The 22,693-nt window shown below is 51.5% G+C and overlaps 7 protein-coding genes across 7 annotated transcripts; 3 read left to right on the top strand and 4 right to left on the bottom strand.

The window, feature by feature from the left end:
• Positions 1 to 27: 27 nt before the first annotated feature.
• Positions 28 to 4,029, bottom strand: BDV17DRAFT_300487 (RNA dependent RNA polymerase; the record flags this gene model as incomplete). The annotated part of the gene is made up of 4 exons (XM_073764073.1): positions 28 to 705; positions 780 to 1,097; positions 1,158 to 2,524; positions 2,587 to 4,029. 4 exons carry the CDS (start codon positions 4,027 to 4,029, stop codon positions 90 to 92), a joined length of 3,744 nt encoding a protein of 1,247 aa, XP_073612032.1. The 3' UTR covers positions 28 to 89.
• Positions 4,030 to 4,788: 759 nt separating this feature from the next.
• On the top strand, positions 4,789 to 5,509 carry BDV17DRAFT_294748 (uncharacterized protein; the record flags this gene model as incomplete). Its single annotated transcript, XM_073762909.1, has 2 exons — positions 4,789 to 4,953; positions 5,012 to 5,509. 2 exons carry the CDS (start codon positions 4,789 to 4,791, stop codon positions 5,507 to 5,509), a joined length of 663 nt encoding a protein of 220 aa, XP_073612031.1.
• A 2,837-nt stretch (positions 5,510 to 8,346) lies between these two features.
• On the top strand, positions 8,347 to 8,971 carry BDV17DRAFT_294747 (uncharacterized protein; the record flags this gene model as incomplete). Its single annotated transcript, XM_073762908.1, has 2 exons — positions 8,347 to 8,526; positions 8,582 to 8,971. 2 exons carry the CDS (start codon positions 8,347 to 8,349, stop codon positions 8,969 to 8,971), a joined length of 570 nt encoding a protein of 189 aa, XP_073612030.1.
• A 525-nt stretch (positions 8,972 to 9,496) lies between these two features.
• On the bottom strand, positions 9,497 to 12,420 carry BDV17DRAFT_189778 (SLC26/SulP family anion transporter). Its single transcript, XM_073755084.1, has 2 exons — positions 11,802 to 12,420; positions 9,497 to 11,752 (listed from the first exon to the last, which is right to left on the bottom strand). Exons 1-2 carry the CDS (start codon positions 12,234 to 12,236, stop codon positions 9,683 to 9,685), a joined length of 2,505 nt encoding a protein of 834 aa, XP_073612029.1. The 5' UTR covers positions 12,237 to 12,420; the 3' UTR covers positions 9,497 to 9,682.
• A 4,387-nt stretch (positions 12,421 to 16,807) lies between these two features.
• BDV17DRAFT_272792 (type I HSP40 co-chaperone YDJ1) lies at positions 16,808 to 19,483 on the bottom strand. The gene is made up of 3 exons (XM_073758932.1): positions 18,935 to 19,483; positions 18,806 to 18,875; positions 16,808 to 18,747 (listed from the first exon to the last, which is right to left on the bottom strand). The coding sequence occupies exons 1-3, from the start codon at positions 18,968 to 18,970 to the stop codon at positions 17,492 to 17,494; spliced, it is 1,362 nt and encodes a 453-aa protein (XP_073612028.1). The 5' UTR covers positions 18,971 to 19,483; the 3' UTR covers positions 16,808 to 17,491.
• A 433-nt stretch (positions 19,484 to 19,916) lies between these two features.
• On the top strand, positions 19,917 to 21,130 carry BDV17DRAFT_189695 (cytosine deaminase). The gene is made up of 4 exons (XM_073755083.1): positions 19,917 to 19,936; positions 20,042 to 20,531; positions 20,617 to 20,882; positions 21,021 to 21,130. The coding sequence occupies exons 2-4, from the start codon at positions 20,361 to 20,363 to the stop codon at positions 21,040 to 21,042; spliced, it is 459 nt and encodes a 152-aa protein (XP_073612027.1). The 5' UTR covers positions 19,917 to 19,936; positions 20,042 to 20,360; the 3' UTR covers positions 21,043 to 21,130.
• BDV17DRAFT_189652 (uroporphyrinogen decarboxylase HEM12) lies at positions 21,003 to 22,611 on the bottom strand. Its single transcript, XM_073755082.1, has 4 exons — positions 22,360 to 22,611; positions 22,262 to 22,303; positions 21,238 to 22,161; positions 21,003 to 21,193 (listed from the first exon to the last, which is right to left on the bottom strand). The coding sequence occupies exons 1-4, from the start codon at positions 22,409 to 22,411 to the stop codon at positions 21,120 to 21,122; spliced, it is 1,092 nt and encodes a 363-aa protein (XP_073612026.1). The 5' UTR covers positions 22,412 to 22,611; the 3' UTR covers positions 21,003 to 21,119.
• Positions 22,612 to 22,693: the final 82 nt, after the last annotated feature.

The following is a 22,693-nucleotide window of genomic DNA, read 5'->3' as shown; positions in this document are numbered from 1 at the left end:
CAGCCCATATCAGTATTTTGCGTGGTTGAATATTGCATAGAGGAGAGAGATCACGAAATTTACAGTTCCGTACATGGACAATCATCCGTTTAATCGCTCGCTCCCCCAAGCTGGACACCCAGTGAGCGCAGCAGAGCATCCGTATTAAACACATTCCCATTCTTACCACCCGCATTCCAGTATCCATATCCCGCAGATCTCAAGTCCCGGTCCCGAGTGCCCGATTCAACCTCTGTAGAAGCACCAGGCACAAACACAGGGGGAGGCGGAGGCACGTTCTCATTCTCATTTCGATTGGTAAAGGCCACACCGATCTCGTTCCCAGTCTTCTCTAACACCTCTACTTCCATGAGTAAGGCGCAAGCCGCAACGACCCGGAAACTCTCTAGTTCATCCCAGCCGCGGCGTCTATGTGCCGCCTTGTTCTTCTCTTCAATTGCAATATGAAAGCATGCAAGGCAGCGCTCGAGAGTGTCGTATTCGCTTGCGTATCCTGTTATGGGGCCGGCCGGGCGCATCTGACCCAGAATCCAGGAGGCGATGCGCTCGAATTCGTCTTTCAGTTTGATGGAGCGCTCGCGCTGGCGGTGCGTTTGGATGCCGGAGTTGTTAAGTATTTGTCCGATGAAGACCTCGAGCTCGGTGATAGGGTGTATTGGGTGGTCGGAGAAATTGGCCATCGCGGTGGTGATCGCGTCTTCATATCTATGTAAACGGAAACCTGTCAGTAACACTTTCAGGAGGTATGATACATGGACGGAGTAGGTGTGGATGATTACGCTGCGCGAAGCTGTTTCGCCGTCTCTACATGACCCTGCCAATTTACAGATGCCCCAAATGTAATGCAACGTGCTGTCAACGAGTCGACGAGCTTCCTCCAGACGGTTTTAGGATGGGGCGCGACTGTGCTGCGGATCTCCTCGCTCCAAATTTTGTGCTCGTCGATAGCACGATACAGCCGGCCAAGAATTTTCTCGGATCTGTAGTACTTGTGGACGGGGCCGGTATCGTCGTCATCCGGGTAAGGATGGATATAACGCGCCTCGAGCTGGATGTCTTCCTTGTGGTGTATTTGGGCTAGAGGTCCTGGAGCAAGACTTGGAACTATTAGTTTGATGTTTGGGGTTGAAGTTGAGAAAGAGGACAGTGCGGCTCACAAGTCAGGTCTGTTGCGGTTGACAAAGGGCATCTCACTGAGATTGACGGGGACTCCAGTCTTTGAGAAATCAACGGCAGTCGAATGCAGCTGAGCGAGTTTCTTGCAGTCAGAGTGGGATGTTCCGAATTCCATTTGATCAGCTAGGATCATGTGTTTAGTAGCGATGACGCCTAGTTTATCGGATTCCATAAACTCAACAAAGAATCCGGCCATGTCCGTTCGGGTTACAAGACGCTGGATGTCCTTAGGCGGGACACGCGGATAATCCGCCGGAGCGAAGACGTTCAACGGAGCAGCTTCTGGGTCCCAGATGATATTGTACAAGTCACCGTCTAGGTCTCCGCCGCTGAGCTGACTTGGAAGGTCCCGAGCGCCCTTCTGGCTGAAAACAATGCAGTTCTTGTGCTGTAGAAGTGGGTGCCTGGCTGGCGGCAGAACGTGGTGCGCGTATTGGATATCCCCATCGTGCAATGCCGGAGAGCGAGTGACAAGAAGACGACAAGGTCCGGGAGGAGGGGCAAATCTCCCGTCCATAGTGTCGTAGGTAACGAAGACCTGATTCTCTTCTAGAAAGCCGGTCTCGTCCATGATGCCGAAGAGCGTGATTCCTTTGCGAACTGGGATACGGGCCTTGTGCTTCAGGAGTCGCAGTTCACGAAGGACAGCCGCTTCGACAACAGCGCGGAGAAAAGGCACTTCCTTGTAATTTAACTTGAGTTTATGGAATAGCAGCAAGAGCCGATAGATCCTAATGCAGTCGCCGATGCCCTGGTTTTTTATGAAGTTGGCCGTATTCTTGATCGTTGCGGTGGCTTTTCGTAACTGCTCGACTCGTAATCCCTGGAGCTTGAGGAACCAATCGTCAGAAACACCCATGTCTTCCATGATCTTTATCACCTGTCGGTTTAAGACCAGCGGAATGGGCTTCGATCCAGAACCGCAAATCTCGACGTCCCGACGATTCTCAGCGTCGAATTTGACCATGGAAGGTCTGATGCGGATTTGGGAGCCCTTCAGAAGGGGGTCAAGAGAGAGCATGCCTTTTGCACCGCCCAGACGAATTTGAAAGCACGTCGGCAAGCCTTTTCTAGTCGGTAGAATGCTGTGAATTGTGTCCACAGCATCTCGGGATATGGTCCCAACACCGTCACTGTAGACCCGTTTCCCAACTTCCACGTCTGGTATCTTGTAAACAGCAATTCCATTCTCCTTCAAGTTGACAGCAAAGGGCGTGTCGGAGAAGGCTTGTCCGATTCGAGCTGCGCACCGCGCCGGAGAGGTAATGTTGGCAAAAGTGCCAATAGCTTTAATAATCGTAAAATATGTTTGTAGATTCTCATTGTCGTCCACAAACGGTGCCGCGAACTAATCCTAGTCAGACACAATAACTTGATTATGAGTCATATAGATAAGAAGAGCCAACTTACCCAAACTGAGTGTGATCTTAAGGATGAGTGGGAGAACCCCAGGAACGTGTAAGTGCGACCCGCAATCTGGATGCCACTTTCCAGGACGGTCTTGAATCTAGCAAACACCTCCTCGTTGTTGATCTTCGGGTTGAATTGAACATCCTGACCGTTCTCGTCACAGAACTGTATGCGCACAAAATACTCATGATGATTGGGGAAACGGCGGAGGATTCGATTTAAAGGTTCAACCTCAGGGCCATGGAGAGTGATGCGAGACGGAGTGACTGTTAGTCTGTGTATGTACGCAAGATGCGGAGTTGGACGGAAGAGGCTGTCCATGTGGATCATACCATTATGGAGGCCCTGATTGCTTCCTGTGATCATTTCGAGTAGACCGTTGACGGTGAATTCCTCGGGGTCGCCAAACGGGGAGGGCCAGTTAACCAAGTTGAAGAGCTTTTTCACAGCGTTCACTGAGATTGGTCTTTTCCCCGCCATTTTCCTTAATTTGAAGACGCTCGCCAGTTCTTTTGTCAAACCAGAGACTATGTAGGGGGGGAGGTATCCATTGTGGACTAGTGCTTGCATCTGAAATAAGATCCCGAAAGGCAGTGTTCCATCCCTGGTGTAGTCGGCCAGTAGCTGTTTGAGCCCCGCGAGCTGCGATTGCCAGCTCTCGAAGTAACGTATAGTCTGGAACTCATAGCGGATGACGGCCAAGTCGCACACCTTGAGCTGGTTCATCTTGCTCTGGATCTGGGTCGGGTCGACCTGAAACTGGTACACAAGACATTGACCAACCAGCTCAAAATGGGGGCCGCCCAGTGAGGAAAGCCGAGTACGGGACTCTCCCTCGGGTCGAAAGAAAAACGGAACATTCATCAAGGTCACCAGTAAGGAGCCTGTTTTATCCCAGATCACCTCAAATACAATGCTCAAGGGAATCCTGATGCGGTATGTGTTGCCTAGCTCGACAATGATGTTTCGTCTTTTGAATGAGACGACGCCGTGATGCTGCCACTGGATCTCTGGGACATAAACGAATTCCTGCTGGTTGAAGGTGGTATACCCACAGCTGGACCTGAACAGGTTAAATGATATCGTGTTCCCTTCATCTTCGATGATACGCGTGGGGTTGATTCGTTCCTGAGCCTGCCAAGCCAAGTGTCGAAGGTCGTGTTCGGCAGGCTCTCGTTTGCTCTTCTTGCAAAAGACGTGGGATCCGAGGAGATTCAGTCTTGACTTTGAACGGGCTTGGCCAGATGATTCTATTTCACCGTGGGAAGCCAGAAATCTCTGGCCATCAGTGGTACTGAGGAAGAGGATGAATCCGAAGGGTTTCTTTTTCGGTTTGGTACAAAGCCAGTCATTGATGGTGAGAGATCGCATAAAAGGGGCAATCAAGTCCTTCAAGGCGTCTTCGCTGAGATCGCGGGGGAGATTATGGAGGAAGGCCTCCATCTTGACGATGGGGTTGGAGGTGAAGCGGGAAAGCACGGCAGGGACGACGATCTCAGATCATTGCAGGATGGTGGGGAGGACTGCAACAACGGTCAACCTCATGCAAATCAGGGGAATAGACCAGACTAGGCAGAAAAGGGCGATGGGTAAGGAAATTGACTGAAATGTCTGTCGCTAGAGCCTGGCCCATGATGCGATACCAGTGTTGTGAATGGGAGAGTGGATTGAAAGTGTTAGGCCTTTGGAGCAGTCCATCTAGCTGCAGGTGAACAAGTGACAGATCACTTGGCATGCCCGATCACGCAGATCCATCGGGCCATTTGACCAGCAGTGGATAAGCTCTGCTGTGCCTGAGATCCATCTCCAGCCTCCATCTTTCCTTTCCTCTCTCTCTCACTTCCTCTCCTCTTCACTGCCTCGCCTCCTCCTCCCCCATCGATTACCCCATCACCCATCACCCATCACCGTCCATCCTTATTACCAACCTCCTCTGTCTACCTCTCTACGACTCTGTCAACCCTCGCCTCAATTGGCACTGAACGAATGCGAAGCCTGCGGCCGCGACTTCTACGACCTCTATGACCTAGACGAGCACATGGACGACTACGACCACTGGGTCAAGTGCGAGACCTGCACCCGCAACTTCCGCACTTAGCGAGCTTGCAACCAACACATGGACAACACCGGTCACTGGGCCCTCGGTACGACTGCGACACTTGCACCAAGTCCTTCCGCCAGCAGAGCGCTGCTCTCCAGCACATGAACGCCACAAACCATTGGGCTCGAAAAGTCCCATGCGAGACCTGCCACCTCTTGTTCAAATCCGAGTCCGCGGCCGAACAACATATGAAGGCCACCGGGCACTACAAAAAATATTGCAAGAGCTGTGACCGGAAGTTCGATAATGAGAATAACCTGCGCATGGTACATCTAGACTTCTGCTACTCCGAGGCTATCGATGTATTCTAACCACCTTCGGCAGCACCTCAACTCCAAAATCCATCGTGGCCGCGACGTTGTCTGCCCTTTCTGCAGTGTCGGCTTCACTACAGCCAGTGGACTCAGCCACCACCTCGAAACAAGAGCATGCCCGAATGCCGATTTGACCCGGGAAACAATTTACCGCACTGTCTGCGAGCCGGATACCCAGGGTGTCATCACCTACAAGCAGATCGGCTGGATCGAGGACCAAAACGCACAATACACTGCGATGCCTCGATCCTGGAACGGCTACCGCTTCGAGTGCTACCTCTGCCATAGGGAATTTACCAAGCTCAGCGGTCTGAACCAGCACTTGAATTCGTCGGTCCATATGCAGCATGTTTACCACTGTCCCAACACCCGGTGCAAGAAGACGTTTGCGGCTTTGGCTGGACTGTTCAATCACCTGGAGAGTGAGTCCTGCTCGTTTATACGATTCGCGAGAGTACAGGAATCTATTGGAGCAGTTTTCGGGAGTGGCCGACGTATAGAGTTCTGATCCGGGTTGTAAGGTTTGATGTTTCTATTTCGGGCTTATACAAGGTTTGTCGCTGTTTGTTATACTTTGGCTCCTATATCGGATATTAATAACATAGAGGAGCCGACAAGGCTCATGATACACATAATGACTTGATGTTTTCTGTATTACCGTTTGCGGGCAGCCACTGAATTCCAGCATCCAACCTGCATCTATATCTCGTTCTGACCTATACTCGAAAATGGGAATACACGAGAGCAAGGGCGAAATATCACTGAGAGAAGCGGCTAGATGAACCTGCATGATAGCTATCTTAGTTGCGGTAACTCAAAACCACGGATTGAATGCAACTAAACCTGGTGATTGAGGTAAATCGACCGCGATGCGCGACATCCCTCCGCTGTCGTCCTCTTTTTGCCCACCAGATTTCTTCTCTCTCTCCATCTCGCGCTGTCTGCTCATAATCAACTGCTCCGTGGTTCTAAACCATTTATTTTTCAACCTTCAGTTGCAGCCAATCTACACAATTACTGGCGCCAGCTACGTTATTACTTTCCCCTCTCTCCCCCGAATATGGCAAGTCGAGAATCCGGGGCCCAGGATGGTGCCAACCCAACCATAAACGTAATTCAATGCTCAGGCTCTAGTCCGGTCTCAGCCTGTTGGGATATCGATCAGCTGAAGATGTCTCACAAATTCGCAGAAAGCGAGCCGATTTTGAAACTGAACAGAACGCAGCGCGCGGTAGCTGTGATGAGGGTGCACCATAGCATAGCTGTGCTAGAAAAACTGGGATACGGCTTGAGACTGTTTACGATTTGAGTGAAGGATGATTGCGAGGCATGAGTTACAAATGGTAGCAAAGCCAGCAGACCAAGAACTCCAGCAGGCTGCCTATGCGACTCATCTGCACCCAGCGTCTAACGGCGGATCCCTCTTCAACCCTATATAGCCTCAAAATTTTCTGCTATCGTTCAATCCACCACGGTTTGCAGAGCATTCCATCCATCCATCCATCCAGCTATCACGTCGCTAGATACGCTCTTCCCTAAAGCGTGAGGCTCTACTCGAGCTACCAACCAGTGCTCCCCCGCTGGAAAAGTGCCGAACCACAAGGCTCGATCATTCATTCGCGTACTAATCTGATGTTCCACATGTAATGGTCGCTGTTCGGGTAAGGCATCCCGCAGACCAGATTGTGGACCGGGATAGCCAGCCTAACGGACATGTACGGACTCTCTTCACGGTCCTCTCTGTCCTCTTTTCTTCATTCTGGCTGATTATCGGGATCGCTCGGGCGTCAACCAAGAGGCCAATTGAATTAACGGACGAGGGATCTATATATGTGCTGTAGTGAGTGTGAGTGGACCTGGACGACATTCCTTGCTTTCTGGTCCGCCCTCCTCCTATCGCCGAATCAACCTGTTGGATAAGTAGGTACAAAGTACTACCCCGTCGGCTTTACCATCCTCTTCATCAAGCTCTCCAGCCTCCTCCACCTCCTATAGATCTTGACCTACATCTAGACGCGGGATATATTTTGGGGGGCTGCCACATCGCTATATGGTAAACCTAAGCTACCAACCAGTATACCATAGCTACCTCTCAGGATGTATCCATTGCGGCCCCATTATGTACAAAGCCGTGGGATGTACTCATCACGAACTCGTCTTGTCGCGACAGGACAACAACATACAGGATGTCGTGGCCAGCGCGAGTGCGATGTATTGCGTCTTTGATTAAGGTTGGTCACCAAGGCCAGGTCTGAATAAAATATAATAACCTTATACATCCGCGTCTCTTTCCACGTGGAACACGACCACCTACGCCATTCTGTCTCTATCCCAGACTAAGTAGTCCTACCTCGACCTCTACCTCTAAACCCACAAAAACTCTATAAAATTGCTCAACAAGTATACCAAACACACAAAAAGATATAAGAAAAAACATACAACAGCTGGGATTCGCATGTGGTCACCCACCATACTACTAACCAGCCGGCGTGTGGCTTAAGTACGGCTGAGCGGACGGGAAGCCCTGTTCTCCACACCCTGTGGTCGTATGTACTAGATTTCTCTTATAGAAAGTATATATAGGATGTGTTGTAAGGTAAAGTGATTAAATAGAAGAATATACTACACCCTCTGACCTGCAGCAATGGTGAACAAGGCTAGGCTTGAGTCGAACGTTTGCTGTGATGTAGGAGTATCCAACTCGGTTGCGAAGATACAGAGCTAAATAAAAACATGTAGATACAACTCAAGTCCCGTTTTCCATTCTGATTCCTTTTATCTACCTCAGACGGAGGTACTGATCATTGCACTTGCCTTGCACTGCACTGTACTGTATGCCTTTACTGTACGCCTTAAGGCATACCTCACACCACCCTACATGACTTCGTATTTGAGTTGGTATTTGGGGGCCAAAGGCCGTTTTGTTAGGGCTGGGGTGAGATTAATCTATATAGATAAGCACTAAAGCCTAACTCGGGAGAGGAATTCGGCTCGGGGGAATAGCATGGAATAACATCGCTAGCTGAAGACACATGTAAATGTGAATAAGTATGGTATATAATGGCTAGAATAGTACATAAACCGAGCAGTGTTTGTTCTTGTGGTGTTCGTTCATGCATGTGTTTAGAATGAGGAGCTGGGGCTTTTATCTCCATACGCTCCTTTACTCCCTCGTCCTTTTTGAGGCCTTCGTCTTCGTGGCTGGTTCTCCAGCTCCAGCTGCTATTCCTCATCCTTCTCTCTTCCAGAGATACCCAACGGCCCGCGCCCGTTTGGGAGGTCGACAGCTCCAGACCGAGCTCGGGTCTCTGGTCTCCAACACAGCAACCATATACGGTCCCGACGATGCGCGGGTCGTCGGAGGATGCAGCGGCCCTCCTTGCCGATCTCAACGCCATCCCCTCTGTCAGCCATCAGTCCGGCGACCTGCCATATCCCGATATTCCCTCGGTGCAGGATAACAGCTTTACATCTGACACATGCACGTCCTCTAGGCGGCGGATTACATCGACGGCCGGATTGCAAGTATACAACGTCACCGCCGAGTCACTGATCTTCTCAACCTTCCAATTGCGCATAGCAAGCTACCCATCCCTCGCTCGGAACACGTCCATCGTGCACGAGGGCTACTCAACCGCTGCTGCGAAAGCGGGCGATGAGATGTCGATGGCTCCGCGGACCCATTCGAGACGACCACCACCTCATGCTATTCAATGCGGTGGTTACTGATGGCCCTGAATTGGAAGAACGAGAGGAAGAGGCCTGGAAATGCGCGCGCGAAGTACGCAATCACTGGAACGACGGTCAGCGCGGGAGAACACCCCACGCGTATGTGAACTACGCGAATGGGATTGAGTCTGTGCGCGAGACTTATGGGGAGGAGTGGCGGGTGGAGAGGTTGAGGGGGGTGAAGAAGAAGTATGACCCCGAAAATCGGTATCGGTGGTATAACCCTATCGTACGAGATTAGACGAAGTTGTTTTGGGTCATGAGATGAGATGGGGCCTAATAAATCTCCATGTACCAGTATGATGCGCATGCAAGCTGCTGGCGGCTTCTACATTGCGGGTGCTTACTGCTGTAAAACAAAATATCAAGCTGGAACTTGATGTCATAGGACATGCTGTTGCGGCAACTAAGATCTAGATACCTAGAGAGAGATAATAGCCATTCTTGGGCAACGAATAGTTAAGGCTTGAAGGTGGGAGGTTGGAAGATGGAGGCTGGAAGCATGATTAACGGAGTTACATGACCAGTCCCTTGTTAAACAATCGGATGCGAGGGATAATAGCCTGCATTCACTGCCCATCTCATGATCAGGAACTAAGAGGATCAGCCATTGAAGAAGTTGACGTTTCAACGGTCGCGCGTCGCTCTTTCCTCGACACCTAGCTGCAGTCCAGATGGGCAAAGCAGGATTACGAGATGTCTGATATGCTCAGAGAACAGGATGAAAGGGTGCAAGCATGCATTACCATAATCTATCAAGCGATCTATATACATGAGGTTGGCCTTGAGCCTAGACTGCAGAGGGGTATTCATAGTGACGATGGGACATGAAAGTTAAAACTCAACATTAAGAGTATATAGATCAACAGTCATCGCTCACAAGCATTAACAGAAGATAAATGAAGTATAAATGAGAAATCAACCTCCATCCAGGGAGGGCAAATAGCATCATCTAGTCAGACGTGGTCTTCTGAGGCGCAGCTTCAATGGGTTCGTCTTCCGGCGAGTTGGCCAGGGCACTCTCCAGAGCGCTGGTGATGTCAATGTGGAAGAATGGGCGGTTAATTCCGCCAACGACTGCCATCGTGCGCTGAGCACGGTAGGCCTTGCTATCTTTCAAGTCGCGTTGCAGCTTGTCATCGCCGTCGCCGATGCTTGAGTTGGACGATTCTTCAATGCCATGCGTCTCGCGCTCGGCGGTTTGCGAGCCTCGCTTCAGGCCACTCTCGAGATCATGAGCATGGGAGCTTGTCTGGCGCGCCTGCTCATTGGCAACAATTTCAGCGTGGGCGGCAGCCGAGGCCTTGCCTTCGATTTCCGTCACGCTGAATATGGGCTTCCAGCGGTGGAAACCGTCTTCTGAGGTAGGCGTTGGGTAGCCGAATCCAGCGGCGACTAGAGCACGCTTCGTCCAGCGGTTCTTGACGTGGGCGAAGTGCCACTGGACGGTTCGAGGAGAGGCATAGATATCGAGTTGGTTGCGGACGTCGATCAGGTTCTGCACCGAGGTGACATCGACATTGTTGACAGATGAGAAGTCAAGGATGACGGCGCGAAGAGTCGGGAGGTGAGAACGGTCAGGCTCGGACTTGCCCTTGCGAGGACCGGGGTCGTTCCAGGGACGGTCACCCGGCCTGCCGTAAGTGAAGGGGTTGGTACGGCGGGTCTGCTGGAAGATGGTTGAAACGAGGTAGTCGGTGTAGTGGTTGGCGTTTGGGTAGTTGAAGCCCTCGGATAAACGGTAGATGAAGATGCCAGGGAACGGTTGCTCGACCTCGATTTCAGGGTTGGAACCGTCGGCGTGGTTGATAGGAAGGAAGATCGAGCGCGAGCGGTCAACGTCACCCAATGCCGGCCTAGCCTCCTCGAGAACGTGATCACCAACGACGGAGTGGATAGTGACACGGCCCAGGAACTCGCCGCGGGCTTTCGCCACACGGAAAAGAAGCACAGCTGCCGAGACAGAGACCGTGCAGTAGACACCAATCTCAATGGTAGTAAAGACGGTGACGATAACACCAATGAAGAAGATGACACAGTCAAGTGGGGAAACGCGGTAAAACTGGTACACAACGTCGGGAGGGGTGATCAAATCACCGACGGCATGGATGATGACACCGGCGAGGGAGGCGGATGGAATGTACCAGAAAAGCGCGGGGAGAGCGTAGATGGCGAGGAGGACGACAATGGCAGTGATGACACCGGCCAGCGGGGTTCGGACACCTGCCTTGGACTTGATGGCGGTACGTGAGAAAGATCCGGTCGCAGGGTAGCCGCCAAGGAATGGACCAAGCAGATTGGAGACACCAATAGCCACCAGTTCCTGAGATGGATCGATCGTGTAGTTGTTGACACGTCCGAAAGACTTGGAAATGGCAATATGCTCGATGAGAAGAACAATAACGGCAGCGGGCAATCGGCTGGCAAAAGTCTTAATGATATCTGCATTCACAGTAGGGACAGCGGCGTGTTGAAAACCTCGGGGCACAGTTCCCAAGACTGTGAAGGCCGGGTTGTCTCTGCGGTGAAGGTTGGTCGCTGCGCTGATCATAGTATAGAATAGAATCACAAAGCAAGTACGCAGGGTAGAGATGAAGAACCACATCTTGGCACGGTGAGGCTGCTTCTTGGCTGCGGTGTTGCAAGCAAACCGAATGATGTACAGCATGGCGCAAGCAGTGACACCCATCGCGGCATCGAGGTTGGAAGAGGGCAGAGCCTTGAGGGTTTGAATAATCGTTTCGTAGGTGGCACCTCGGGTGTTGACCTTGTCCTGTTCACCAAGCATGGTCTTGACCTGGCCGGAAATGATGTTGACAGCCGATCCAGTCATGAACGCTGTGATAGCTGGAAGAGGAATGAAGTCGACGATGAAACCGAGGCGGGCAAGGCCCATGAAGCAGACGATTCCACCGCAAATAACTGCCAGACAAGAGGCGATAACGTGGGGCTCGACGTTCGGAAGAGTCTCCGCAGCATCTGAGACGATGTTTCCAACCAGAGTAGACATAACAGCAACAGGCTAGAATCGTTAGCTAGTGACAGGCGAGGAAAGGTGAAACGGAACGTACGCCAATGGTGATATCTTTCGATGTCGCGAAAAACCAGTAGATCAATACACCCATAAAGGAAGAGTATAAACCGTATTCAACGGGTAACTGCGCAAGTTCGGCGTAGGCCATTCCCTGAGGAACGACGACAGCGCCGACAGTGATACCAGCAACCAAGTCTCCCATGAGCCACTGAGCATTATAGCGAGTGATCCAGGAAAGGAAAGGGAAAAGCCGGTAGAAGTAGAGGCCGATATCACGCCAAGAAGGGGTGATTTCCGCAAACCATTCGGCTGCGGTTGGCTCAGGCTCGACATAGCCATAGGTGTCGAAGGTGCCGGCAGAGAAGGTTGACTCGCCGCGAGTGATAGCATCATGTTGCTCCTTCTCAGGAAGCTTCAGACGCAGCACCTTGGCAATGCCGTGGCCAACCTTTGTGGGGATTCCGTCAGACATGGTGAGTTGTGTATCCGAAGGGAAAAACGTGGACGGCGCAGGGATTATATGCTGGTGGGGGGAACGCGGGCCCTAATCGCTAGACCTCCGGGGCCTGACGACAGAATGCAACCAGATGGTGAATCTCAGATCACGATAGGATAGGAGGATGAACTCGGATAAATCAGATGATTTAAGCGAACTGGCATGCCATGTCTGAAGGATGAACAAGATATGAAGCGATAGCACAAAGGTGGCTCTTAAATGAACCAAGACCGACCAAGGCGATGTCGTGATCGAGAGCTGGGATTGGGAATACGAAATCAGGGCTCCCCCACGAGTAGATATCTCGTAAAGCCAAATATCAACCAGCAACTAAAGGTAGGGTAAATGCACCGGTGCAAGATGAGTGGGCACAAAGTGTGGCGTATAGAGGACGGAAATGAAGCCAGAAAGAGGCCGGCAAGGAAGAGGAGGCCGAGAGGGAAAGGGACGCCGCAAGTCCACCGCAATCAAGATGGAAAAAGAAAATATCAAGATGGTGATGGGAGCTCCGAGGAGGAGAGTTTTATGTATTTTAGACTTTTAGCGGCGTCGCAGGCGATCTTGCGAGACGGAAGACTGTGGGGGGGAGGAGCTGCAGCACGAGGCAAATGGCCTGTCCACCGTAATTGTCACACAGTCCGCGCCACGCCGCACAGGAAAGCAAGGGCCGAATGGCTCGAAGAGGGAGGAGAAGCAGAGCAGCGGCAGAGCAGGGATCGTCAGCGGTCTGCAAGCGAGCGTTGGCAGTGGGCAGCGAGCGTTTAAGCTTGCCGGGCGAACAGAGGGCGCTGGCGTAATAGGGCCCATCCATCGCTCATCAGCATCAGTCTGGTCTGGATGCGGACCCATCCATGGTTGCGCTCGGCCTAGGTCCAGGATCTCGCCCAGGAACTGCTTCCCAGTCTGATTTTTCGTGAGACATCATCCCGAAGTACCTCCGCGGACAATGATTGATGAAGATAGATGAACTGCTGATGAAGCCGAGAAGACAGATGCAGCGTGAAACTGAAACAACAAAAGAAATGGTGTATTCTGCCCGCTGTGACCGCCAACCCAGGTCACCGGGCCCGGCCAATCAGGTGACATGGAGCAGGCCCAGCCAATGGGAGGCACGAGAGAACACGCCATCGAGCGGACAGATTGTGAATGCTCAAGGGCCCCACTGTGGGGATGCAAATATCAATCGGATTATCTCATCCTGACTGCGATGAGAACAAGGTAGATTTGGACAGAAGTTCATAGATGTGATGCCATAGCAGAGCAGATGTCGAGCACAGTACCAGGTTTCCATACAATAACTGGTTGACTATCGTCATATAGTATCGTGGATAGGGCTTGGCGCTGCACGCCTAAATTGAGCGGGCGCGGCGGGCGTCTGGGGATCTTACCGAAGTCGGCGTCGATTACGACTCTCACTGCGAATGAAACGCCCGTCGTCAGTGCCTCGTATGCAGCGGGATTGCTTCGGATGTGTTTATCGTTCTTTAGAAATCTTATTATTATCAGTATCACTCTGTATAAAAATGGACTGCCAGTCCAGACTGCAAGAGCACCTGCAGGACTACCCACCAGTCCCGGTCACCTCATCAACAGTAAAATCGCGTCATCAATCTTATCCCTCCTGCCATTCATCCAGCCTCAACCACGCTCCAGTTGCCACCAGAATATTCCTGTCAACTCGTACAGATATCCAGGAACAACTGGAAGATCGCGAACATCGGCTTCTGGAAGATTTCTCCCGATGCAAGCCGTGCTACTGACATGTCACTATCCATCCGCCCTGCTGATCTGCGTAGTCACTGTGGCTTTGACTGCTGACCACCATCAACATTCAAAGTCTAGGAATGCTCCGATTTGGTTTTACTATGTCCTTGCAAGCCTGGCCTATCAGGCTCTGAAGCAAACCCCCTTTGTGAACACTAGAATTGTGCAAAATCATAATGTTTGCACCAACACGCCGTTCATCTGGAATCTCAACCTTAGCACCCTAGCAAGAACCCTGTCGACAATGCCTGCACCATTAGCCTCAACCAACAAACCCCTGCCAATATTGATTCAACATTTGCAATTAAAAACCCCCACGCAAGACAAATTTTTCTCGAAGGATTCCCATATCGCCAATTAACCTCCATATCGTCATTTTAGGGCACTATGAGCCATCGCCGTCCGCCAGCCACATCGCGTTATTCTGCAGGGTGATGGACAGAAGAACATCCAAGAAACCTTGGAGGCGAGCTTGACACGCCCATGGGTTGGAGATTGTTATTTGCATGCGAACCAGGAGAGGCTTATCTTGACTCTGGCTGTCTTGGTCGGCGGGATATCAAGAGTATCAGAGTACTACAGCCTCAGATAACTCGCCTCAGAGTCCCGTTTGGATGTCTTCGGCCACACCGATCGTCTGGTTTCTGGCCTTCGGTCTCTGGTCTAGATCTTTGCCCTTCCGCTCCACTTAACTTGCTCCGTTATGCCTCCGTCCGCTGCTCGCGTGCTTCGCGTCTCTGAACTATATCTCGCACTGTGACTCTTCAATCGCCACCAAGCACCAGCATCGTCTCTATCCACGGAGGAATAACTCTCAACGAATGCAGTGCTCGATCAGTGCCACTACTTTGTTCTATCATTCTTTGACCACCCCCCCGACCGACGACCACGGGTTGCCGCTCGCCAGAGAGGCTACAATGTCCCAGACCCCCGACCTGATACCGTCCTAGCATGGAGCAGTTCAAGTAACAAGTCTACCCTAATTAGGTCTCCACAGCCGAGCCGGCCAGTCCCAAGACCTGAGTCCAGACTCCAGATACTCCAGCGGTTCAGCCTGCAGCTTCATTCACGCGACCCAGACTCGTCTTCCATCCCTTGCATCGAACAAACCCCTGCAGTGTTACCCCAGAATTCAGACTTTCTTCGCGAATCTCAGGCCGCGCTTAAGGTTCCCACTCCTGGCGCTGTACCTCCTCATGTGATCCTCCCTTGCGGCATGCCGATACTTTACTGGACTACCTTCTCGGTTCTGAGCAGAAGCGACCTGAGGTCAGCTAGGCCAGTCTAGTCTAGCCGCTGGTCAATATGTACATCTAAACGGAGTACATACCTTGGTCGTCCCGTGAGGAGTGCTCAACTGGCCTTAGGAGGCAATCGAACCCGACAGGGCAAGGTTCCAAGGTACGGAGGCTGACCTCGCCGTCGCCTTAAAACCTGTCCCCTTAGAGCCTCAGCTCAGCATTTATTTATTCATCCATCCATATTTTCTGGCATTCCCTACATAACTTATCAGATATCAGATATAGCCTATGTCGTGTGTCACGGTCCTAACTGAGTCCGGAATCGGATAGGGCTATGTTGCTCACCAGTAGGGATTCTGCTTACATGAAGCACTCAGGTCGGACGGGTTGCTGAGCCATCCGCCAGTTTTGGTCCTACCTCTGGCTGGTACCGAAGGTTATCGACCAGTCATGTCATGTCATCTCTTAAGGTATCGTCGACTAGACATTGGGAACCAACACGGTAGGTCCATCTGTATACAGGGACGATCGACGAAGACATTTAGCGACGAGGTAGGTATTTAGATAAGAATAGCACGCTTGGTATTTTGAAACAAAGCATCGCATCCTAGCTTGCGTCGTCATCTGCCTTGCATCAAGACCTAGACTTCTCTTCTCTTTGCAACTCTCTGCTTGGTTCCTCTCCCTCTTCTCTCTTGTCACCTGCACACCCGCAAAGATACTAGGTGGTCCTCCCTCTGCAGGTCGTAGTTCGGCTAGCCTAGGTACCGTCGGCCTACCTACCCTCGACCTAACTTTCTGCTGCGGCGATAGCGCGGAACAGCCGTGACAAGCAATGTCTACTTGCCTCAAAGTCTATAGTCCACAGCGCAGCAAGCTTTTGAAGAAGTCTTCCGGTTTCACCAACTTGACTTCAGCTCACCTTCCAACCAAGGCTACCTACCTCCTAGTAGGTATCGGTTTCGGTTACCGGTCATACCTAGTAAGTTCATACGTACGTAGGCCGTTCTCGAAGCCCGACGTCAGGTTGGTTCCAGCGCTGGGGGTGTTTTGTATAGCCTGGTCCTGGCCGTAACATATCGCCATATCTATATATATATATATAACAGTACTTCGAGAAAGCATCCCCTATTCAGCCTGCTGCTTTGTTCTACCGAGGGGTATACTCTAAGAGTTGAATCATGACGCCGTACCTAGTAGACTTGGCTTGGGACATGGTGGTTTTCTGTATCATTTACTCCACTGTCTTATACTATATTTATCATAATTACTCTCAATTCTATCATGTAGTTAGTACAACAAGCCCGGATAGGGAGCCCTTCCTGCCTGGGCCCAAGGCCCAGGCAGGATTTTTCCCGTCCTATATAGCCCGGCGCTGGATTACCAAGGCGAAGATCAAGGCGTTAATTAAATTAAGAAGAGAGCCAGCTGGCCTACGTCTGGGATGAATGACTGACCACGTCAGACCTACTTAGTTCCTACTATATAGTAGTCGAGTCTCAGTGAGGAGGACGAACATGCGCCGTTATGAGTCAATGCTCGGACGCAAGAGGTGTATTTGTATACACTTATATAGGATTATTTGAGTCTGTGCTAAGGGTTGAACGGGGCAGGGCCTGGCAACGGCCACTGGGATGGATGGCACAGGCACGGAATCAAGAACCTCAGGAATCCCAATGCTCATGCTAGTCCCTGACTCTCTGTCCACGTAGGTACGCTGCCGGGAGCGTGCATAAAGGACTCGAGCAGAACAATGGACCGTGGTGAGCGTGTGACCGCAAGGTCCTCATGCCATCCAAGATATATACACCTCCGCAACCCTAGGGAGCGGTACATGCGGAGGTCATCATACGTCGAGAAGACTACGACAGGTACAAGACGAAGAAGATGACTGTCAGAAAAAAATCATACCCAAGTTCATGCGAGTCTAAAATATGATAACCACCCCGAGAACAACGACCAGCACCCACCGCAGCCGCCCGAAATACGAAAGCCTAGATCCCACCTTAGCTAAGGAATAAAAAGGAGATTATGTATGGACGGAAGGATCAAGAACCAAGCGGTTGGTTGGCGCGGTGCCGTAGGGAAAATGGAAAGGGAAGAAAACCGAAAGCAAATCTCCAGTCATCATCCGAATCTTCGGTGAAAACGCCATCGCAAAGCAAGTCGTCGAAAAGCAAAATAGAACAGAACACACCTGGGCCAAGGCTATCCTTCAACATGGTATCATAAGCGAAGTTCATCAAGCCCTGGCACCGCATCACATCCAATCATAACATTGCTTAGTCTACTGAGAAGCACACTGCACCCGCTCAGCACCAGGAGGAACGTCATCGTCGTCATCGTCCATGCCGGCCGCGCCGTGAGCGCGTGCTTGTGAGCGCTCGTTGCTGTCGACCTCTTCCAGCTCAAAATCTTCCACCATGGCATCCGTTGGAACCTGGACCTGTTCTTTCCGCGGCGGCAGAACCTGCTCGAGGAGCTGGAGGTTCTGGAGCTCATCCTTCTCGGGGAACTTGACGTCGAACTGGATGTAGAGGTTGCCGTAGTCGTGGTGGCGGAATGAAGGCATACCCTGGCCCTTGATAACCTTGATAGCGCCTGGAGAAGAGTTAGCGTTAGCGTCATATACGAGAACGTCTGATCAATTGCTATGAACTTACCAGGTGTGATAACCTCGCCAGGAGCGATCGTGACGGACAACCACCGCTCATCAAGATGCTCAATGTTGATAGTACCACCACCGAGCGCGGTAAGGAGGTCAATCTCGGCTTGGTAGAAGAGATCATCGTCCTTGCGCTGGAACCGGGGGTGGGGCTTCTGCTCGATCTCAAAGACAACATCACCAGGCATAACACCAGGCAACTGGTCACCCTCGCCGCGGAACTCGATCTTGTGGCCGTTCTTAACACCCTTGTCGACGTGGACGTGGAGGACCTTGCGCTCGACAACGGTCTTCTTACCGTGACATTGACGGCAGCGGTCCTTCTCGCGGATGATCTCTCCCTCACCATTACAGTCGGGGCAAACTGTCTGGAAGCGCTGGATCATGGGACCCATCTGGCGCATCATCGTCTTCATACCGGAACCGTTACAGCCAGTACATGACTTGACGGCACCCTCCTTACCACCGCGGCCATCGCAAGTAGAACAGATGACAGACTTCTGGAGAGCGAGCTTGGAGACCTTGCCGCGGTAGATGTCTTCGAGGTTGACCTTGTGAACGTGGTGAATAGTGCGAGCCTTCTTGGGGCCCTGATCACGCATGCCACCACCGAACATGCCGCCGAAGCCACCGCCGCCGCCGAAGAACTGAGCGAAGAGATCCTCGGCGCCCATTCCGCCAGCACCACCACCGCCTTCAAGACCCTCCTCACCGAGCTGATCGTAGATGCCGCGCTGTTGGGGGTCGGACAGGACTTCGTACGCTTTGGACATTTCCTTAAACGTTTCGGCGGCCTCTGGGTTGTTGGGGTTCTTGTCTGTACGCGGGAAAGTTAGACAGCGGTCGCATGCTTTATCTTGCATGAATACACATACCAGGGTGGTACTTGAGGGCACCCTTCTTGTAGGCAGTCTTCAGTTGGGCCTCGGAGGCTGTCGGGGCAACCTAAATAGGTACCGTTAGGCTTATAGCCAAATAGCACCGGAAGTAGCGTAGATACTCACCCCGAGGATGTCGTAGAACTTCGTATCCTTGACCATTGTGATCTAATTCTAAATGGACTCGAAATCAAAGAGATTGGTGGTTCGCGAGGGGTAGCGAAGGAAGGGTACGGAATAAACAACTTTTGAGCGAAAAGGCGGTCCGGGTGGGATGTGAGTAAGGATGAGACGGATCGCCGGGTATAAGAGGAGATGGAGGACTTGGGGGAAGAATCGGCTGGTGCCTTTAACGTAGAGGAGGAGAGAGGTGAGGGTGTTGAGGAGGGTTTAAAACGAAGTGGGAGGCGGCTTGAAGAATTGAACCGTCGGCTGAAGGAGAAAGACAGAAAGACTGAGACGGGGATGGCAACGCCGCTGTTACTGTATTGCTGCTGTAATTTTGAGTATTGATTACCACCGCCAGGCACCAGCGGACCTTCTTCCCGCTGTATTTCTTCGAACTCGAGGTATTGCTGATACCGGAGATACGACAACCACGGCTTTAAAGAGGAACTCAGAAAGAACAGTCTGAGGAGTGAAACTGAAGATTTAAAGGCAGATTGAGAGTTCTAAAGAAAATAAAGGCTCAGCCTGTCTTACAGACAAGGTTGATTTCTATCTTTGTATCTCGTTGTTTCGACCGCTCAGACTGCCCACAATTCCATGCCAAGCACATCCATCTCTTTCGATGCTCTTCCATCCTTTTCCTGAAACTTCTTCCATGAGCCATCGTATTCCCATTACAGCCTTCACCTCTTTGTCGGCTTTGTGTTCCATTTGTGTGTGTTTCTTTAGTATCAACACGTATTATTGTAATAAATCTAAGCGTGGAGCACAAAGAGATTTCCCGCCCACGGGAAATATTTGCCTCAGGCGGCGAAGCCATTACCAATCTCTTATCGATAAGCACCTGTATGAGGGGCTGAGCAAGGCTCTCACGAAGCTTAGAAGAGCGCAGCCTCACATTCCATGGTATTCATGGCTACAACCTGCTTGACACATCAACGCCAGAGACAGATTTCCTGGGTGAGTCTCAGAATTAGCCTGGCGATTCTAAGCTGTCGATCTACACCATCCAGCGCACTTCTGCACTGTTAACATCAAGTACTTTTAAGTTATTGCGTCCTGCAGTCAAAATACACTGCCCTCTCTAGTCCGGCTCATCCTAGCACCATATGCACACACCACTGCTTCAGCATCATGGAAGGGATCCAATCCTATCCACCTAATCTACCCAACATCTCAATCAAACCAAGCCTTAAAGCCTTAAACAACCTTAGCGCGGAACCAACCAAAGCCTCACGATGAAAATGCGGGTCATACTAGAGCCAAAACAGCAACCAACCACACTTTCGCCGCAATTTTCATGCTCTTATCTCTACCTTGTATACTTCCCCTCCAGCCTTAACTTCAATCCCATATAGCCTCTTAACTTGAATTCAATCCGACAATGACCTCAACCGAAACAACATCCCCCGGCTTCCTCGCCTGCGTCGAAGAAGCCCGGGCAGGCCTATCCGAAGGCGGCGTCCCCATCGGCGCAGCCCTCGTAAGCAAAGACGGGAAAGTCCTCGGGCGCGGACACAACATGCGCGTGCAGAAGGGGAGCGCGACGTTGCACGTACGTTTACCCAACCAACATCTATAAACCATGATATGACATGACAGACTGGACAACGAGCTGAGTTGAGCTAACTATGTCCAAGGCCGAAATGTCCGCCCTCGAAAACAGCGGCCGGCTACCGGCTTCAGCGTACGAGGGTGCTACGATGTACACGACGCTTTCGCCGTGTGATATGTGTACGGGGGCGTGTATCTTGTATAAAATTAAGCGGGTGGTGATCGGGGAGAATGTGAACTTTATGGGTGGTGAGAGTTATCTTAAGAGTCGCGGGGTGGAGGTTGTTGTGCTTGATGATAAGGAGTGTAAGGAGATGATGGAGAAGTTTATTAGGGAGAAGCCAGAGCTTTGGTGAGTTGGGTTTTCTTATTTTTCTTCTGGATATCTGGCTGTTTGTGGACTCCTCTTGATATAGAGCGTTGGATTCCTTGGTTGGGACCCGAGAGAGATCCAGCTGGGATTGAGTATCGGTGCTGACTGTGTCAACAGGAATGAGGATATTGCTGTCTAGAGCCTGTTTGGATGCTTTTGGAGGCGCATGATGGCCCAGGAGTTGCGGGTGTGTATTTTGAGGAGTACAGCGGGGTTTTAGTCGGCCGTTAGACGGTGGATTTCCTCAAAGTAGAACTTGAGGTCATCGGGTTTAACAAAAGGAGTTACGCCTAGAAAGTCAGCATTATCCAGCATCAAAGATGAACGAGCATACCATGACCCAAGTTGGCAATCCATCCTTGTTTCCCCTTCTTGAATCCCTTGACCATGGTCTCCACGGCCTTGGTGATAGCCTCGCGACCACCATAGAGAACACCAGGATCAGCATTTCCCTGGATCGTGACCCGCCCATTAGCAACCTTGAACGCCTCAGCCGGATCGTGCAGCCAGTCCAGTCCAACAACATTATACCCGGACTCGCACAGATCCTCAAGGGCATACCAAGCGCCCTTCGCAAAGACCGTCATGGGGACAGGCTCAAGGCCCATCTCCTTCAACCTCGGCGGGAGATTCGCCGAGATATGGCGCAGATAAGGCAGTGAGAACCCCTTGAACGAAGCAGGCGACAACTCCCCAGCCCAAGAGTCAAACACCTGAACCAGCTGCGCACCCGCAGCAACCTGAAGCGCAAGGTACTCGACACAAATCTCCGCAATCTTCTGCAACAGCGCCTGCGCCTCCTTCGGGTACTTGTAAACCCACGTCTTACTCTGGACAAACATCTTGCTGCCCCCGCCCTCAACCATATAACAAAGCAGCGTCCAGGGCGCGCCGCAGAACCCAATGAGCGGGACCCGGCCGTTGAGCTTTGTCCGCGTCAGCGTGATCGCCTTGTATACGTAGTCCAGCTCGGCCTTGACGTCGACGTCGCGCGCCATGACCTTCTCGTATTGTCCGTCGTCCGGGGAGCGCAGAGGGTCGGGGAAATGGGGCCCCTTCTTGTCGACCATTTCGACGGTCATGCCCATTGCTTGTGGGATGACGAGGATATCAGAGAAGATGATTGCGGCGTCGATGAGGCCTTCATAACGGTTGACCGGTTGGATCGTGATTGTCGAGGCGACTTCCGGGTCGCGGCAGCACTCGAAGAAATCGCGGTTGCCCTTGGCTTCGTGGTATTCTGGGAGGTAGCGACCGGCTGTAGTGCAGGAATTAGTTGTCTATCCTTTACATAATGCCATGGAGGAGAGATATAGGAAATGAGTAAGTGAAGAATCGAGGCGAGTAGTCATCCATACCCTGTCGCATAACCCATATCGGCGGGCGATGTACCTTCTCACCTAGAACAATTGTTAATTTTGAGCACCGTGGGGGCCATTGATAGGTTAAACAATACCCCTGGCAGCCCTCAACAAGATATCATTCTTCAATGGCGCGAATTGTGTCATTTTGGACGCGAAGATGCAGATTGTGAGGAGGGGAACTTGGTGGCAGCAGTCTCAGACGATATTCTTGTCCGGGCCTCGGACCGTCCGGCGTCTGCCCCGCGATCAATCCGATCCACGCCTACGCAGTCTGTATTTGCAGAATAATAGATTCACAGCTTGACGCTACAATGTAGTAACTGAAGGTAACGCAAATTCCGAACATAAGGTTTATTGTATATTTCATTTCCCTCAAATTATTCCGTCGCCTGACTCAACACTGACTAACCCTAAACAAGCTAGGTA

Source organism: Aspergillus undulatus, assembly GCF_047715775.1.
Source record: "Aspergillus undulatus strain CBS 261.88 unplaced genomic scaffold BDV17scaffold_57, whole genome shotgun sequence".
NCBI lineage: Eukaryota > Fungi > Ascomycota > Eurotiomycetes > Eurotiales > Aspergillaceae > Aspergillus > Aspergillus undulatus.
This window is presented reverse-complemented; position numbering and strand designations above follow the sequence as displayed.